General features: G+C 35.7%; 1 protein-coding gene across 1 annotated transcript in view; it reads left to right on the forward strand.

Annotated features, from left to right (window-relative positions):
- MEI4 (meiotic double-stranded break formation protein 4) overlaps positions 1-19,685 on the forward strand; it is a 210,589-nt gene that overhangs the window by 136,733 nt on the left and 54,171 nt on the right. Inside the window, exon 4 of the mRNA XM_042986699.1 lies at positions 961-1,092. Within this exon, the coding sequence (XP_042842633.1) occupies positions 961-1,092 (132 nt within the window). The remainder of the gene's footprint in view (positions 1-960; positions 1,093-19,685) is intronic.

Below are 19,685 nucleotides of genomic sequence, written 5' to 3' on the forward strand. Positions count from 1 at the left end.
GTTCACCATTTTACTGTCATTGATTAAATTTTAAGGTATATTATTAAAATATCTATTTGAGAAATATCTACATTAAGTGTTTATCTTAAAGGACACAGGTGACATTTCCTAATTTCATAGACCATTATTTGCTTAACATTATCATTTAAACGTTTTATATACAAAAAGCAATGTCTCCTTAATATGATTTTAACATGACAAGGTATGTGCTATTTCTTTAAGATACTTGTGAAGCTTCCTTTCTCCAAAATATATTAAAGGGTACATTTAATGAAGTTCCAGCTATGATTTATACATAACTTTAATGTGATTTATAATCAGATGGCCTTTCTCTTAATAATTGTATGGGATATAGTTTGTTGTCTCCTAATGTCCTTTTATATTTGTTTAGTCATGAGTACTTTTTGCTGCCTCTAGATGAAAATTTATAGTTCTACATTTTTCTCCTCTCTGTCAAATGCCTCTCTCCTGACTTATGGAGAATAGAGAAGTCCTTCTACCTGTCTCTCCAGTGTACAGTTGGGATTCATAGTGTACCAACAGCTATCCCAAAAGACATTTTCAAACTCCATTCTTTCACTTTTTATATATATCTATATCTATCCTTATATCTAGTAGATAAGCACTTAAGAGTTTTATCATCTTTTATTTTTTTATTCATTCATTCTATATATGGTCTATCATCTAAATATAATTATTTATTTTGATATTTCAGCTAAAACTTATATTTCAGCACTTTGTCATACATTTCAAAATATTAACTGCTATAGAAGATGTTATTACTTATATAGTTATAATGTGTCTATTTCATAATTTCGCTTAAGACTGACCCAGAATTATGTTGACACTTTTTATACTCCTGACAGTATGAATTCAGTAATGAAGTCTTAGAAAATGCCCACTAAATATATTTTGACTTGACTTGATAGAAAGTAGAAACCTATTCATTTTTATCTTTAGTTTCAGGTGCAGCACCATGTGTCTCAGAGTCTGGTAACCCTGGGAAGTTGCAGCTTGTTGAGAAAATCTATACTATCTCAGCTTTTATCAGAAGTAAACAGCTTCACTGACATTCTGGGTACCATCAATCAGGTACATGTAACCCGAAACTGTAACTCTTATTTATTTAATACAGCTATAGACTTTTCTTTCCTTTTCTCCTCTCTATTCTTCTTGCCCGGCTGATATTTTAGTTTCATTACCTTTTTTCCCCAAAGTATGTGAATAAAATTACTGTCTACTAAAGATATTTTACTTTATTTACTTATATTTACTGTCTACTAAAGATACTGTAAAGATATTTTCAGAAAATAGTTTTCAAAATAATACCATCTTATCACCCTTACATGCATATATGTGCCAAAGGTACCACCAGTGACAAGGAATGCTTAGATGAATGGCCTTAAATCTCTCTAATCAGGCATCATGTTCCTAGAGCAAAACATTGAGAGGAAAGTGAATAGGAAAGGATGCTGTATGAAGAACAGCCTCTAACCAGTGGTTTTTATTTCTAATTGCTCATGAGACTCATCTGGTTAACTTTTAAATACCCTATTGTTAAGCCATATGCTAGTTTGGTCAAAAGGAAGTATCTGGATTTAAGATGCAGGTATTGGTATTATTAAAGCTCTTCAGGCATCCCAATTTGCAGCCAGGGTTGAAAACCCGTGCTCTCAGCTCTCTTATCTGTGCAAACTCTTACATCAACGCTGACAAACGTGTCTAAGGAACAGAAGTCATTCCTTTATTTTCATGTTGATACTGGTATATCATGTGTTCACTTTGCCAACTTTTAATACCATTACTGTCTCTGTGATAGAATGAAGCACAATTAAAGGAAATCAGAGACAGGAAGAAACGTTTGGGTAAAAAAGAAAAAATTTAATTAGAAAAATATGTATATAATTTTACATAATATTTCACCAATTGCTTACGTCTAAGTTCCCTACATTTAATAATATATTCCAAAAATACCATTTAATCTAATTGAATTCGGTGAATGACATGATAAATCATCTAGGTGACTACTAAATGGTAAACTCTCTTAAGTGCTCTGTTAGATTTTTTTAAGTAATTGTTACTGGTATTAAGGGGCTAAAAGTGCATTGGAGAAAGAAAGAAGACACATTTACTAAATGAAAAAAAAACAGTGAAGTGCTAAAACACTTGCTGGTGTTTGTAGAAGCTCCAACATCAAGGAAGTGATCAAGGTAGGTTGCAGGTCCCTGAAAAGATGTCATGGAAAAGGAACAACTTGAAAAATGTATTTGAAAAGCAGAAGATAACAGAAAATAGAGGCACTGGCTGTACTTTTTAAAATGTGTGCCCAGCATTCTGAAAGTGCAAGGTAAGGTCATGGAATTTAAAAACAGGAAGCCATGTGGGAAATGACTTGATGAAATTAGATTGCTTGTATGGAAAATAACAAAGTACAGACAAGAAATTTTTATTTACATATTCTCATTTAATTTTCGTGAATCTCCATGAAGTAATTGTGCCTTTTACCTAATATATAGATAAAGAAATAAAACCTTAGAGTGGTTAAGCAACTTGACCAAGATTGCAGAAAGAACATATGCTAAAGCCATAATTCAAACCCAGGCATCTTGATTGTTAAATCACTTGGGAAGAAGGATAACAATGGAACAATAACTACTTTCTGGCAGGTGATAAATAGGGTATTAACATGCTTTACATAAATTTTCTCCATCAAGGAGACAAGAAAACTATTAGTTGGTAAGGAAACAATTAGTTGGTTTCCTTGTTTAAAGACAAGGAAACTATTAGTTGGTATTCTTATAGTATATGACAATATCCACTTCAGCCATTTTAAGCAGAAAGGATGCATGAGTAGCTATGGATTGTTGAGAGGGCTGAGGAAAGAAATTTCAGGCTGTACTTTCATGAATGACTCCCATAATCACACAGCAGAACTTGACTACCAAAGGAGTTGCTGCCTTTGCCATCATGACCAGGTGGCTTCTTAATAAATCAAGGAGATGCTGCTACAGTCACAGGTTCCAGAAAACAGTCCTGCCAGAATGTACAACAGACAAATGTGTGACCTGTGCTGTACCTGTCTCACTATGTGATTCAGTTTGAACTACAAAGTTTTTGTGAGTGAATTTGTTTCTAAACCAACTTTATATTCATAACCCTACCAGCAAGAGAGTATAGGAAATGTAGTTTAACAAAATACGGAGGGCAAGGTTCAAGATGTCAAGGTAGGAAGATCCTGAGCTTACCTCCTCTCATGGACACACCATGCAATAACTACATAATATAGAGCAACTGTATTGGAGAAGAAACTGAAGACTATCAGAACAACTTTAACGCAGATAAAGATATAAAGAAAAAGCCACACCAAGAAGAATAGGGGCAGAGAGGTAGTCTGATTGGGACCCAGACCCCCAGCACACCATTCCTACAAATGAGAGAGATATCACAGGTGTGGAGGTCCTTCCTGAAGAGTGAAGTTAAAGTCCACATTGAGCACCTCCTCCCTTCAAGGATATGTACCAGAAAGGTAAGTTCCCTTAATATCTGGCTTTGAAAATCAGTAGGGCTTAGCTTCAGGAGAGCTGGAGGCCTGTAGGATTGGCCTGCAGGCAATCTTACTCATTCTTGGACCCAACACAGAGGCAGCAGTTTGTAAAGTACCTGGGCCTTAAGTGAAGGACATTTATCGACTACTTTTAGGGCATGCTGAAGGGTCAGGGATCTGTAGGAATGTTCTCTGGGGACAGAAGTATTGGCAGGCACAATTTTTCTTATCCTTCTTCAGCCTAGTTGGCCCATGCCAGTTCTGAACATTCTCCATCAACCTTAATAGCACTGTGTGACCCACCCTGGTGTTCTGTGGCTGCCCTGACCAAACCCACCTACCCTGGCAGCTGCCCTTCCAATGTGGCTCCCACCCTGCCATACGTGGTGGGCAGCCTTATCCAGGATCAGGACTCCTTCAAAGCAACTTCTGCCTCAGAGAGGGAGGGAAGAGCCCTACCCAGCAACAAATCCACAACACTTGCCACCAGGCCTCCCAGCCAGCACCCAAGAACACCAAGAACTAAACCCACCCATCAGTATACCCACAGCAGCTGCAGCTGGGACTCTTAACCAGCCACTGGGGACCACACACAGTCCACACAGATGACACTCACTGGAGTGCCTTATTCTGAAGAACAGGAAGTATTGCATTTCTGTGCCCCAAAGAATGCCTTCAACATCAGTACACTACTTTCAAAACCAGGAAATATAGCTGACTACCTAAAACATAGAAACAAATGCAGAGAGCCAAGCAAAATGAGGAAACAGAAGAATATGTTCCAAATGAAAGAACAAGACAAAACCTCAGGGGAAAAAAACTAAGTAAAATTAACATAAGCAGTCTCCATTTTATAAAGAGTTCAAAGTAATAGTCACAAAGGTGTTCACTGAACTTGGGGGAAGAATGGATAAACACAGTGAAAGCTTTAACAGAGAGACAAACAATATAAAAAGGAACCAATCAGGGCTGAAAAATGCAATAACTGAAATGAAAAATACACTAGATGAAATCAACAGCAGATTAGAGGATGCAAAAGAATGGATCAGCAATCTGAAAGGGTAGTATAAATCATACAAACTGAACAACAAAATGAAAAATAATTTTAAAATGAGGATAAGTTAAGGGACTTCTGGAATACCATCAAATGTATAACACTCACATTATAGGGATTCCAGAATAAGAGAAAAAGGGCCAGAAAAATTATTTGAAGCTGAAAACTTCCCTAACCTGTGGAAGGAAACAGATACTCAGATCCAGGAAGCATAGAGAATCCTAATAAAGATGAAGTCAAAGAGGTCTACACCAAGACATTAATAATTAAAATGTGAAAAATCAAAAATAAAATATTAAATGCAGCTAGAGAAAAGCAACTAGTTACATACAAGGAAACACCCATAAGACTATCAGCTTATGTTACAGCAGAAATTTTGCAGCCCAGAAGAGAGTGGCATGGTATATTATTCAAAGTACTGAAAGGAAAAACACTACAACAAATAATATTCTACCCAGCAAGGCTATCATTCAGAATTAAAGGAAACATAAGTCGTTTCCCATACAAAAGTTAAAGGAGTTTATTATCACTAAACCAGCCTTACAAAAAATGCTAAGTGTACTTATTTAAGTGGAAAAAGACAGAAGAAGAAGAAAATTATGAGATAAAAAATTTCACTGGTAAAAGAAAATATGGTAAATGTAGTAAATTAATCACTTATAAAGCTACTATGAAGGTTAAAAGACAAAAGGAGTTAAGCCAGGTATATCTACAATAATTAGTTAAGGGATATACAAAATAAAAAATATGTCAAATACATAAAATGTGGGGAGAAGGGTAAAAAATGTAGTGCTTTTACAATGTGTTCAAAGTTAAGTTACCATCAAATTAAAGTAGACTGAAGTATACTTATGATGTTCTATATGAACCTTACAGTAACCACAAACCAAAAACATGTAATAGATACACAAAGAATAAAGAGAAAGGAATTCCAGTGTAACACTAAAAACATAATCAAACCACAAGGAAAGAGCAAGAGGAGAAGAAGAAAGGAACAGAGAACTACAAAAACAACCAGAAAGCAATTAGGAGAATGGCAATAAGTGTATACTTATCAATAATTACTTTAAATGCAAATGATGTAAATGGACTACATGCAGCAATAAAAAACATAAGATGATTGAATGGATAAAGAAAAAAAATAATAAACCCATTTATATGCTTCCTGAAAGAGACCCACTTCAGACCTAGAGACATCATGACTGAAAGTGAAGGAATGGAAAAAGATACTCCATGCAAATGGACATATGATTTCATTCATTTGTGGAATTTAAGAAACATAAAAGATAACATAGGGGAAGGGAAAGAAAAACAAGATAAAAACAGAGCAGGAGGCAAACCATAAAAGACTCTTAAATACAGAACAAACTGAGGGTTGATGGGGTGGGGTTAGAGAGTGGAGATATAGGTTATATGGGTGATGGACATTAAAGAGGGCACTTTAGTGCAGGACAGTGGTCCTAACGCCACCACAGGTTACAGGCATGGACAGGACGGACACCCGTCCAAGCGGTAGAAGACTCACCCCGGCTCCAGGCAACCGCAGAGCCCAAGCACCTACCCCTGCTTCACTCCGTGTAGCTCTAGCAAGTGCCCCTTCCTCCAGAGAGCCCTCCCTGACTCCACCCCCATTCCCAGGCCACTTCCTGCTCACAGGCACATTCTTTCCCTTTCCACGCATCTGCTTTTCTCCACCGAGGGAGGATTTGTGTGGGTCTTGAGAGCCGGGACCGTGTCTTACTTGATTTATGTCCTTGCGTGCGTGCAAAGGCCCGTAGTGGCACAAAGCTAGACTGCTGGGCTTTCCCGGGAGGGGCCGCCGTGCGGAGTCGAGGAGGCGGGGGGCTGAAGCGGAGCCTGGAGCCGGCCTGTCACCGGCACCACGTGTGGGCAGCTCAGTCGGTTGAGTGTCCGACTTCGGCTCGGGTCGTGGTCTCGCGGTTCGTGGGTTCGAGCCCTGTGTGGGGCTCTGTGCTGACGGCTCGGAGCCTGGAGCCTGCTTTGGATCCTGTGTCTCCCTCTCTGCCCCTCCCCCACTTGTGCTCTGTCTCTCTCTCTCTCTCAAAAAATGAATAAAAAATTTGAAACCGGTAAAAAAAAAAAAAAAAAAAAAAAAAAAAAAATAAAGAGGGCACTTTATGGGATGAACACTGGGTGTCATATGTCAGAGATGAATCACTGGGTTCTATTCCTGAAGCCAAGACTATACTGTATTTTAACTAACTTGAATTTAAATTTTAAAAAATCTGGGATAGAAATACGTATATCAGATAAAACGGCAAACAAGGGCATTGCATAATGATAGAAGGATTAATCCAAAAAAGGATGTAAGAATTGTGAATGCCCATGCACTCAACAAAGGAGCACTAAATATATAAATCAAATATTAAGAAACATGAAGGGAGAAATTCATAGTAGCACAACAATAATAATAGAGAAATTTAAGAGACCACTTACTTGAATGGATAGATCATACAGGCAGAAAATTAATCAGGAGGCAGAGGATCTAAATGACACTTTGGACCAGATGGACTTAATAGACATATACAGAACACACCATCCAAAACACATTATTTTCAGGTGCTCATGGAGCATTCTCCAGGACAGATCACATGTTAGGCCACAAAACAAATCTTAATAAATTTAAGAAGATTGAAGTTATATCAAACATCTTTTTTTTTTTTTTTTACCAAAACAGTATGAAACGAAATCAATTATAAGTAAAAGGTGAAAAAACACACCTGTGGATGTTAAACAACATACTACTAAACAACCAATGTGTCAATGAAGAAATTAAGAGGAAATAAAGTACATAGAGACAAATGAAAATGGGAACGCAATGCTCTAAAATATTTAGGACAGTTTTAAGAGGCAAGTTCATAATGATACAGGCCTACCTCAAGAAATGAAAAAAAAAATCTCAAAAAACAATGTTAACGTTACAGCTAAAGGAACTAGAAAAAGAAGAACCAAACAACCAAAAAAGCCCAAAGTCAGTAGAAGGAAGGGAATAATAAAAATAAAAATAGAAATAAATAGATACAAAAGAAAACACAAGAGAAAACATCAATAAAACTAAGAGTTCATTTTTTAAAAGATAAAATTAGCAAACCCTAAACCAGATTCATCAAGAAAAAAAGAGCGAGAGCTCAAGTAAATAAAAACAGACAGAAGAGAAATTACTAGTACCACAGAAATACAAAGGGTCATAAGGTAATACTATGAACAATTATATACCAACAATTTACACAAACTAGAAGAAATGCTTAAATTCCTAGAAACATACAATCTTCCAAGACTAAATCATGAAGAAACAGAATATCTGAACAGACCAATTGCTAGTAACAAAACGAAACTAGTCATCAGAGCTCTCAACAAACAAAAGTCTAGGACCAGATAGCTTCACAGGTGAATTCTACCCAACATTTAAAGAAGAGTTAATACATACTCTCAAATTATTACAAAAATTGAGGAAGATGGAACACTTCTAAACTCATTTTACAAGGCCAGCATTACCCTGATACCAAAACCACAAAGACACACGAAAAAGAAAATTACAGGCCCATATTCCTAATGAACATAGATGCAAAAATCCTCAACAAAATGTTAGCAAACCAAACTCAACAATACATTAACAATATCATACTCCATGGCCAACTAATCAATGGGATACACCACACTAACAAAGTATAAAAATCGTATCATCTCAATAGATGCAGAAAAAACATTTGACAAAATTCATCATCATTTATGATTAAAAACTTTCAACGAAGGTAGGTGTAGAGGGAATGCATTGCAACATAATAAAGGCCATGTATGACAAACCACAGCTAACATACCTAAAGGTGAAAAGCTGAAAGCTATTAAGCTATTCCTCTAAGATCAGGAACAAGGATACCCATTATTCACTTCTTTCAACATACTGTAGGATGTTATATCTCTAGCAATTAGGCAAGAAAAGAAATAAAATACATCCAACTTAGAGCTGGAGAAGTAAAACTGTTGCTATTTGCAGATGACATGATACTATAGATAGAAAACCCTAAAGACTCCACCAAAAAACTATTAGAATGAATTCAGTAAAGTTGTAGGATACAAAATCAATAAACAAAAATCTTCTGTGTTTCCATATAATTATAATGAAGTATCAGAGAGAGAAATTAAGAAAAAAATCTCATTTAAAAATTGCATCAAAAAGAATACAATATCAAGGAGTAAATGTAACCGAGGAGGTGAAAGACCAGTACACTGCAAATATAAGAAAGTCACTGGTGAAAGAAATTGAAAGTGACAGAAATGTCGCGACCGGCGCGACAAACACCAAGGTCAGTGTCCTGAGGGTAGGGGAATGCAAGAAGAAAAGAGAGAAGAGAGAAAGTTTGGGAACAGGAGGGTCCCCTGGGCTGATGGCCCAAGTGACGGCTTTATTGTTGCTGTACACAATCTTTTATAATATAAGACTCTTATGGATCAGGTCATTCTAAGAATAATCAGGTTTCACATAATCGCTGCCAACCAAAACATTTAGTTCTGTGTTTCTTGTGCATTTTCTAGACGGGTCACAACAAGACCTTGTTGATAAGATTGCTAGCAAAACACAATTCCCATGTTTGTTTCTATCTGACTCGGGATAGAAAAAGGGAGGTAGCATTACTGCCAACACCTGCAGACCACAGGCTTCAGGAATTAACTTTCTCAGCCTTGACAAGGCTTTCGTATGCCCTTGAGAGTGGGGGAATGGGAGGGGGAACCACCGGGTTGGCTTGAGTCAACAGGGAACATTGCTCGACCTGGTCTCAGCCTGGCACCGGGGCCCGGCCCCCCACACAGAAATAAATGGAAATAAATATTGTGTCCATAGGTTAGAAGAACTAATATTGTTAAAATATCCATACTACTCAAAGCAAACTGTAGACTCAGTGGAATCCCTATCAGAATTCTAATGAATTTTTTCACAGAACTAGACTAAGTAATCATAAAATTTGTATGGAACCACAAAAGACCCCCAAAAGGCCAGAGCAGTCTCAAGAAATAAAAATATGTGAAGGTGTCACACTCCCAGATTTCAAACTGTACTAACAAAGCTATAATAATCAAAATAGTTATAGTACTTGTATAAAAAGCAACACATAGATCAATGGAACAGGATAGGGAGCCCAGAAATAAACTCACACTTATATGATCAATTAATCTACCACAAAGGAGACAAGAATATGCAATGGGGAAAAGACAGTCTCTTCAATAAATGGTGTTGAGAAAACTGGACAACTACATGCAAAATAATGAAGCTAGGGGCTCCTGCGTGGGTCAGTCAGTTAAGTGTCAGACTCTTGATTTCGGCTCAGGTCATGATCTCACAGTTCATGAGTTTGAGTTCCGTATTGGACTCTATGCTAACAACACAGAGCCTGCTTGGGATTCTCTGTCTCCTTTCACTCTGCCCCTCCCCAGCTTGTGCTCACTCTCCCTCTCAAAAATAAATAAATTAATAAAAATGAAACTAGACCTCTTTCTTACACCATACACAAAAATAAGCTCAAAATGTTTTAAAGACTTAAATGTAAGACCTGAAAAAATAAGCTTCTAAAAGAAAATATACATATTTCTGCTTTGACATCAGTCTAAGAAGTTTTCTCTTGGATATGTCTCCTTATGCACGATAAAAGAAAAAATAAATGGTACGACATCAAACAAAAAGCTTGTGCACAGTGAAAGAAACCATTAACAAAATGAAAAAACAACCTACTGAATGGGAAAAGATACTTGTAAATGATATATTGGCTCAGGTGTTAATATCAAAAGAACTCCCACAACTCAGTAACAACAATAAAATACTCACTTAAAAATGGGGATAGGATCTGAATAAACATTTTTGCAAAAAAGGCATATAGATAGCCAACAACAACATGAAAAGAAACTCAGCATTACTAATCATTGGGGAAATGCAAATCAAAACCACAGTGAGATATCACCTCACACCTATCAGAATGGCTGGTATCAAAAAGATAAGAAATAACAGGTGTTGCTGAGAATATAAGCAGGGGACTCTCTCATACTGATGGTAAGAATATAAGTTGGTGCAACGCCTATGGATAGAAGTATCAAGGGTCTTCAAAAAATTAAAAATAGAATTACCGTATGAATAGCAGTGTCACTTCTGAGTATTTATTTGAACAAAATGATAACACTAATTTGAAAAGATCTATATATCCCTGTGTTCATTGCAGCATTATTTACAATAGCCAAGATATGAAAACCGCATATGTGTCAATTGATAAATGAATTGATAAGGAAGAGCTGGTATACACACACAGCACACACAACGGAATATTGCTCAGTGGGAAAAAATAAAAGAATGAAATCTTGCCATTCGTGACAACAGGGAGGGTGGTAGAAGGTATCATGCTAAGTGAAACAAATGAGACAGATAAAATCATATAAGTATGATTTAACTTATATATGGAACCTAAAACAAAACAAAAACAGACTCTTAGAGAACTGGTGGTTACCAGAATGAAGGGAGGTGAGAGGACAGGAAAAATGGGTGAAGGGGACTAAGAGGTACAAACTTCAAGTTATGAAATAAATTTGTCATGGGAATGTAATGTATAACATAGAGAATATAGTCAATAATACTATAAATTTTATGAAGTAATAGATGGTAACTAGACCTATCATGATAATCATTTCCTAATGAAAAAAAATATCAAATCACTGTCTTGTTTATCTGAAATTAATATACCATTGTTTGTCTATTATAATTCAACTAAAAAAGATAATGTAGTTTATGCTTTTTCAGCTTTGTTACTCTAAAAAGATGACAGAATGGCTATTGATATAGTCAGTCCAGTATATAAGTCCATATATAAGGTTCAGAGATTCAGTAATATTCTTTTAAGAGATGGAATCAGAGTAGGACACAGGGCAGAACACAAGGCAAAGGGTGTGAATAGAGGGAAGCCATTTATTTGGGACTGTCAATACAATAAAGCTTCCACAAGCAGCAAAAGAGATAACCACTGTATATAAGTGGTGTTATCCAAAGGGACTTGAGGAGAAATTTAATGTGAAGGAGAGAGGAGAATCACTGGAAAAGTTAATACTGTAAAACTAAGAGATAAGAAAAATGATGTTGTTGAGAAGAATTAGGTAATCAGGAAGGAATGTTTATTCATGAAGAGAATAAGTTTAGTTTAGATATATTGAATTTGAGGAAAAACTGAATTAATCTAAATGTAGGCACAGGGAAATACGAAATTAAAATTTGAAAGAAAGGAAAGGGGCATACCTAAAAATTTGGGAAATACCACAAATATATGGCAATCATGAAATCAGAAAGAGAACAGGGTCTCAGAGAAAAGTAAGGTGGAATGGGAAAGAATATATGAACAAAGAAAAGAAGACAAGCTTTATTTCAATATGTATGTTAGATGGCTGTTAAATGTCAGACTTAAATGGTTTAAAATATTTGTCAGGAGCCTCTTGGTGGCTCGTCAGTTGAGCGTCCAACTCTTGATTTCAGCTCAGGTCATGATCTTGAGATTCATGAGATCGAGCCCCATGTTGGGGCTTAGAGTGGAGCCTGCTTGGGATTCTCTCTCTCCCTCTCTCTCTGCTCTACCCATGCTCATGTGAACACGTTTTCTCTCTCTCTCTCTCTCTCTCTCTCTCTCTGTGTCTCTCAAAATAAATGTAAAATAAAATAAAATTGTTGTCAAATATACAGTAGTATATATTTATTTCATATAATGTGGATTATGCAGAAAATCCATAAGTAAAAATATTAATGTTAATACCACACTACACATTTTATGTCTTTCCAGTTTTCTTTTTAACTCTTAAGAGTTTTTGGTCCCCAAAATATTTGTATCATACAGCACATAGTTTTGTATTCTGCTTTCTTGTGTAAAAGTATATCATTAGCACTGTTCATGATTTTGATTGCCTAAGGTAATGTGATTTTTAGTGACTCAATAGTATTTTATGCTATTCACATTCTTCATTTATTTAGTCTTAACTGCATGCGACTCTTAACTGGCGATTTGCCCCCCAAACTTGCATATTAAGATGATTTTTTTTAAAAAGCATATCTTTTTTTTTGAAAAGCATAGCTATCAAAATACCTAATTATTTAAAACAAATATAATTTCTTGGAGGTTCTAAAAAAGAATTTGAGGGACTTCTGGGTGGCTCAGTTGGTTAACTGTCCAACTTTGGCTCAGGTCATGATCTCACAGTTTATAAGTTTTAGCCCAGTATGGAGTTGAACTGTTCAGGAGTACTGATGTAGGTATTATTTCTGGGTTATGGTCATGGAGAGAAGAAAATTGTGAAGAAGAGCTCAAGAAATTTACATAGAGGCTTTCTTGATTATTCATTGACTACTAAGTTGCACCTGTGCAGGAAGACATTCCACAAGGCCAAAGAAGGAAAAACTGCTGAGAAAAGAACTACTGCCAAGAAGCTGTGAACTGAACAACGCACAAGTGGTTGGGACCATCCACATTCTATCCAGCCATAATGGCAAGACCTTATTTAATACTCTGGGCGTTGAGTAGAGACCCTAAAAGTTTACAACTTAACCATATGGTAATGTGTAGCTGTAGGATAAAAGCTATGGTAGAATGATTCTAACAAAGCTTAGAAACAAACTTTGAAAAGGATCTTGCTGATTCACAGCTAGTCGACAACGTGGTATCATTAATGTCTAGCATCCATTCAGAAATTTAAACATGTGAAGAAGAATGTATAACCCACAGCCATGAGAAAAAAAAAATCAGTTAATTGAAATAGAACCAGAAAGGACAGAAATATTAGAATTAGTATACAGGTCCCAACAGCTCTTATAAATATGTTAGAAGAAAACATGAATAATAAGGGGAAAAACAGGAAATTTAAATATAAAAATAAGAGCAGTATATATTGATACAGCTATTAAAAATATAACAGGTCAGTATAAATATGAAAAAAATCTTTGCCAGTAATCAATAATTTAGGTTAACATACACATTCCTTGAAAGATTAAAATTCCCAAAACTGGTAGTAGAAAACATAAATTACCCTAATCTAATTAAATATTGTATTTAAAATTATAAACCTTGCCACAAATACAACTCTAGTGCCAAATGTATTCTGCCATCATACATTTGAAGAAGAAATAATAGCACTCTTACACAAACTTTTTACAAGAGAGACTAGGGAAGATTTCCTAACTCATTATGAGATCAGCATTGCCTCAGTATCAAAAACAAAGACATCGCAAGAAAAACACAAACTCAGACCAGTATCTTCTATATTCATAGAAGTAGAAGCCTTACTGCATATTAGTAAACAGAATCCAGCAACATATAAAAAGAATAATACATGATGATCAAGTGGGATTTATCCCAGGAATGAAATGTTGTTTTCACATTCATAAAACAATGAATATAATCCACAGTATTAACAGACTTACCAAGAAAATTCATGTGATCTCAGTATATGCAGAAAAGGCACTTGGCAAAATTCACCAACCTTTCATGACTTAAACAAAAACAAAAACAAAAACAAAACATATAAGAATAGAAGGAAAATTTCTAAACACGATCAAAGTTTTTTTCTATGAGAAACCTCCAGAAATACCCAGTGGTAAAAAAGACTGAATGTTTTTCTCCCAAAACTGTAAATCAGGCATGGATAGTCTCTCTCATCACTTCTATGTAGCACTATGCTAGAGATCCCAGCCATTTCAATTAGGCTAATGTACTTTTAGGAAGGACGAAGTAGAACTATATTTACAGTCAACATGATCAGGAATATAGAAAATCTTAGTTTACAGAAAGCTACCAAATAGATAATATTGAAATAGAACCACCCACATATGGTTAATGAATTTTAGACATAGCTAAGGTAATCCAATTGAGAAAGTATGGACCAAAACAACTGAATAAGCAAAAGATTTGAACACAGAAAAGAAGATATTCTAATGGCCAATAAATACATGAATAACACACAATATCATCAGTCATCAGAGAAATGCACTGAACGAACACTGGCCAGAATGGCTAAAATTACAAAGACTAATACTAAATTTTGGTGGGGTAGTAGGAGCTCATAAATTGCTACTGGGAACGTAAAGCAGACTGGCAGTTTCTCAGAAAGTTAATTATACACTTACCATATGGCTGAGCAATTCAACAACTATGTTGACATAAACAGCTGTTCAGGAATGTACATAGCATTTTTAATTTTGAGTATCAATCTGGAAGTAACTCATATCTCCATTGACAGGAGAATCAATAAGCAAATTATCTTCTACCTTTTCAGTAGAATACTGTAAAATGTATTGAATCAATGATACATACAACAGCATGGAGGAACCTGAAAAATACTAGGCTAAGAAAAATAAGCCAGACGCAAAAGAATATACATGATATAATTAAATTTCTATGAAGTTCTAAAATTAGGCAAAACTAATGTATGGTGAAAGATACTGCAGTAGTGGTTGACTTAGGGAGTGGGCCTGGGAGAGACTGGAAAGGGGCAAACAGGGTTGGGGTGTGTGTTTATGAGTGTATACAATTGTAACTATCCAAATGTACACTGACAATCTGGGCATTCCATTGTGTGTGAATTATACCTCACTTAAAATATATGCTTTGAAATCTAAGTTTTTTTTTTATCTGAACCCCAAATAAATATAATGATATAATTTTTCTTACTGATTTTATACTGTTTTTTTAGCTCACTTTAAAGACTATTTTTTGTTCATATCATAATGAATGCTAACATGTCATCAAGAACTGTATGAAAACAGGGTTTTTTACATTTGTATTTAACTTGTAATTGACATACAGTGCAATATTGGTTTCAGGAGTAGAATTCAGAATGGATAAAGAAGATGTGGTGTGTATATACAATGGAATATTATTACTCAGCCATCAAATCTTTCATTTCAAGAATGAAATCTTGCCATTTGTAACAATGTGGGTGAAGCTAGAGTGTATTATGCTAAGCAAAATAAGTCAGTCAGAGAAAGACAAATGCCATATGATTTCGCTCATATGTGGAGTTTCAGAAAAACAGTTTTTAATGATGGAAAGCTTTGTAAATAATCACTAAGTCAAAAAGAACATATAGTACAATAATATAATACATATGGATCTGATTCAAATTTTTTTTAACGTTTTTATTTATTTTTGAGACAGAGAGAGACAGAGCATGAACAGGGGAGGGTCAGCGAGAGGGAGACACAGAATCTGAAACAGGCTCCAGGCTCTGAGCTGTCAGCACAGAGCCCGACGCGGGGCTTGAACTCACGGACCGTGAGATCATGACCTGAGCCGAAGTCGGCCGCTTAACCAATTGAGCCACCCAGGCGCCCCATATGGATCTGATTCAATCTCTAACAATGCAGGAGGGATCGTATTTTATAAAAATAAGTAAGAAATCTCATCGTTTTTGCCATAGGTAATAATGCGGCTTTATGTGGCAAACACTGCTGTAAACATTTTCGACTTCTCCAAGGCTTTTACATATATTTTTTGTTTGTTTACAGTAGATATTTATTAACTTTGATTTTTTGGTTATGTCATTTAATTCTCCCAACTACACTGTTAAGTAGTATTACTGCCATTTTACAAAACAATTAGGACTAGAGGCTTTAAGTAACCAGTCCACGGTCACAGTAAGCACAGCGCCAGGTTATTGAACTCTGGAAGTCTGACTCCAGAGTCTGGAAGATGAACTATGCAATATTTTCTGTTACTGACTGACCACCTTAATTCTTTATATTTAACTGACATTGTTTTATATTTTAATTTGTCCTCTGCAACTCATATGTATATTGTTCCAGTTATTTCTTATATAAGTAAAATTATAGTAGATAATATATTTGTGTCGGTTTTAATATATTCTTCCATAATCAACTGAACCGGATGTTTGAGAAAGTAGGTTTGTATCCTCTATCTTATCATCCTTTTCCATAGCTGTGCTTATTTAAATGCAGTTTTCTTGGGTCTTGAAAAAATCATTTATATGATGCTAAGGATAACACTTTCCTAATATCTTGAGAGATGTGTATTTTGTATACACCTGTTTGGAGTATTTTCTTTATCAACGGATTAGAATTAAGAGTTTTTATTTGTTTGGAGTGACAGAATTTTCTCATCACGGTTATTGTAGATTTACCATCTTGCAACACAGTTACCTTGGTTTATATTTATTTTGAAAATGACTTTTAAAAAGTGGCTTCTGTAGGATTCCATAGACTGCTGACATATTGAGTTTCTAAGGGCCTGAATTGTTTGGCTTTTCAAAACTGAGAACAAAATCAAAATATTGATTTTCATTTTTCAATCATTATGCCATTGGGACCTTGTGTTGGAGAGCTTTGTGAGCAACTCCTTTGAATGACTTTTTTTCCTCTTCAAGCATCTGTCATCTAGGAAAAGCCAGTCAGTAAACAAATAGTTACAAAGCATCCATGGGGTAAATATCTCCATCAAAAGCAACAGACATGGTTCTAGTAAATTTTCTGCTTTGTTTATAAGAATTGTGTTAATAAGTTTACCAGTTTCTCTGGATATCTAGATGTTTTGTGATTTTCATAGAATTAGCCTTTACTAAATTTCATAGAATTAGCCTTCTGGTCAGTCATTACTAAAATTTTATACTGCTGAAAGCTGACTTATCAATATATTTTATTTTTATTTTTAATTTTTTAACATTTATTTATTATTGAGAGACAGTGAGAAACAGAGCATGAGCATGTGAGGGGCAAAGAGAGAGGGAGACACAGAATCTGAAGCAGGCTCCAGGCTCTGAGCTGTCAGCACAGAGCCGGATGTGGGGCTTGAACTCACGAACCGTGAGATCATGACCCTAGCTTAACCGACTGAGCCACCCAGGTGCCCCAATATATTTTATTTTTAAATTTTAACAAAAGTAGAGTGTTTATGTGGAAAGGTGACATGGAAAAACAAGCACAACTATTGTTGCTAATGTTGTTGTAAACATCAGCATGCATGTGTCCCTTGAAATTATATTTTTTGTATTCCGTGGATACATACATTTCCTTGGGTAAATACCTAGTAGTACAATTGCTAGATAGTAAGATAGTTCTATTTTTAACTTTTTGAAGAACCTCCATACTGTTTTTCCACAATGGCTGTACCAGTTTTCATTCCTACCAACATGGTAAGAGTGTTCCCCTTTCTCTGAATCCTTGCCAACACCTGTTGTTTCTTGTGTTAACTTTAGCCATTCTGACTGGTGGGCGGTGATATCTCATTGTAGTTTTTTATTTATATTTCTCTGATGATAAGTGATGTTGAGCACCTTTTCATGGGCCTTTGCCATCTGTATGTCTTCTTTGGGAAAGTGTTCACATCTACTGCCCATTTTTTAACTGGATTATTTGTTTTTGGGTGTTGAATTGTATAAGTTCCTTATATATTTTGCATACTAACCTTTTATCCAATATGTCTTTTGCAAATATGTCATTCCTTAGGTTGCCTTTTAGTTTTGCTGATTGTTTCCTTTGCTGTGCAGAAGTGTTTTATTTTGATGAAGTCCCAATAATTTATTTTTGTTTTTGTTTCTGTTGCCTCAGGAAACATATCTATTAAGAAGTTGCTATAGCCAGTGTCAAAGAGCTTACTGCCTGTGTTCTCCTCTAGAGAACATTGTCTCTCATTTAGGTCTTTCAGCCATTTTGAATTGATTTTTGTGTATGGTGTAAGGAAGTGGTCCAGTTTCATTCTTTTGCATGTTTCTGTCCAGTTTTCCCAACACCATTTGTTGAAGAGATTTTTTTCCACTGGGTATTCTTCCCTACATTGTCAAAGATTAATTGACCATATAGTTGTGAGTTAATTTCTGGGTTTTCTACTCTGTTCCATTGATCTATGTGTCTATATTTGTGGAAAGATCCCAAATGTCCATAGACTGATGAATGGATAAGGAAGATGTGGTATACATCCATACAATGGAATATTATTCAGCCATCAAAAAGAATGAAACCTTGCCATTTGCAAGAACATTGATGGAGCTAGTGAATATTGTGCTAAGTGAAATAAGTCAGAGAAAGACAAATACCATATGATTTCACCCGTATGTGGAATTTAAGAAAAAACAACAACAACAACAAATGAACATAGGAGGAAAAAAAAAGGAAATTCAAGAAACAGACCCTTAACTATGGAGAAAGAACTGATCGTTACCAGAGAGGAGGTGGACAGTGGCGGTGGGGGGGTGGGGGGTTGGAGTTAAACAGGTGATGGGAATTAAGGAGGGCACTTGTGATGAGAACCAGGTATTGTATGTGAGTGTTGAATCACCAAATTCTACAGTAGAAACTACTATTACACTGTATGTTAACTAACTGGTATTTATTTTTATTTTATTTTTTAATATTTGTTTATTTTTGAGAGACAGTGCACAAGTGGAGGAGGGCAGAGAGAGAGGGGAGTCACAGAATCCAAAGCAGGGTCCCAACTCTGAGCTGTCAGCACAGGGCCCTGAACTCACAAACCATGAGATCATGACCTGAGCCGAAGTCAGAAGCTTAACTAATTAAGCCACCCAGGTGCCCCTAACTAACTGTAATTTAAATAAAAACTAAAAAAAAAAAAAAAAAGAAGTATAGATGTTTAGTTTATACTTTATATGAATGTCAAAGAATACTAACTCAAATCTAACTCCAATCTGGGCCCTATTAGCCAAGGACTCACCTTGAGATGAGAAGTAGGAAGGTAGCAAACATAAGATTTTATAAAGAAGCTTAAATCAATAGAAAAAACAGTTTCTGTAGAATGTCAAGTAAAACAGGATGGGCAGACAATGCAGAAGCAAGACAAGAGGCAGACAATGTAGAGGTTCAGTGGGGATCATTCTTAGCCCTGGCAAAATAGTTGCCAACACTTGTGAAACTTACACTTGAATTGTCAAATTGAATTCTATGAATCAGAGAGATATTATTCAATATCAGCTTCAGTAAAATTTTAAAGAGATAGATAATCAAAGGGCACAGATGAAGTAGAAAGGGATATGGGACATCAGTTTGGCTCCCAAGGCCCTTGTTTGAGACGTGTCTCTCCATCCTTGAAT

This window comes from Panthera tigris, chromosome B2 (genome assembly GCF_018350195.1).
Source record: "Panthera tigris isolate Pti1 chromosome B2, P.tigris_Pti1_mat1.1, whole genome shotgun sequence".
In the NCBI taxonomy this organism is placed as follows: domain Eukaryota; kingdom Metazoa; phylum Chordata; class Mammalia; order Carnivora; family Felidae; genus Panthera; species Panthera tigris.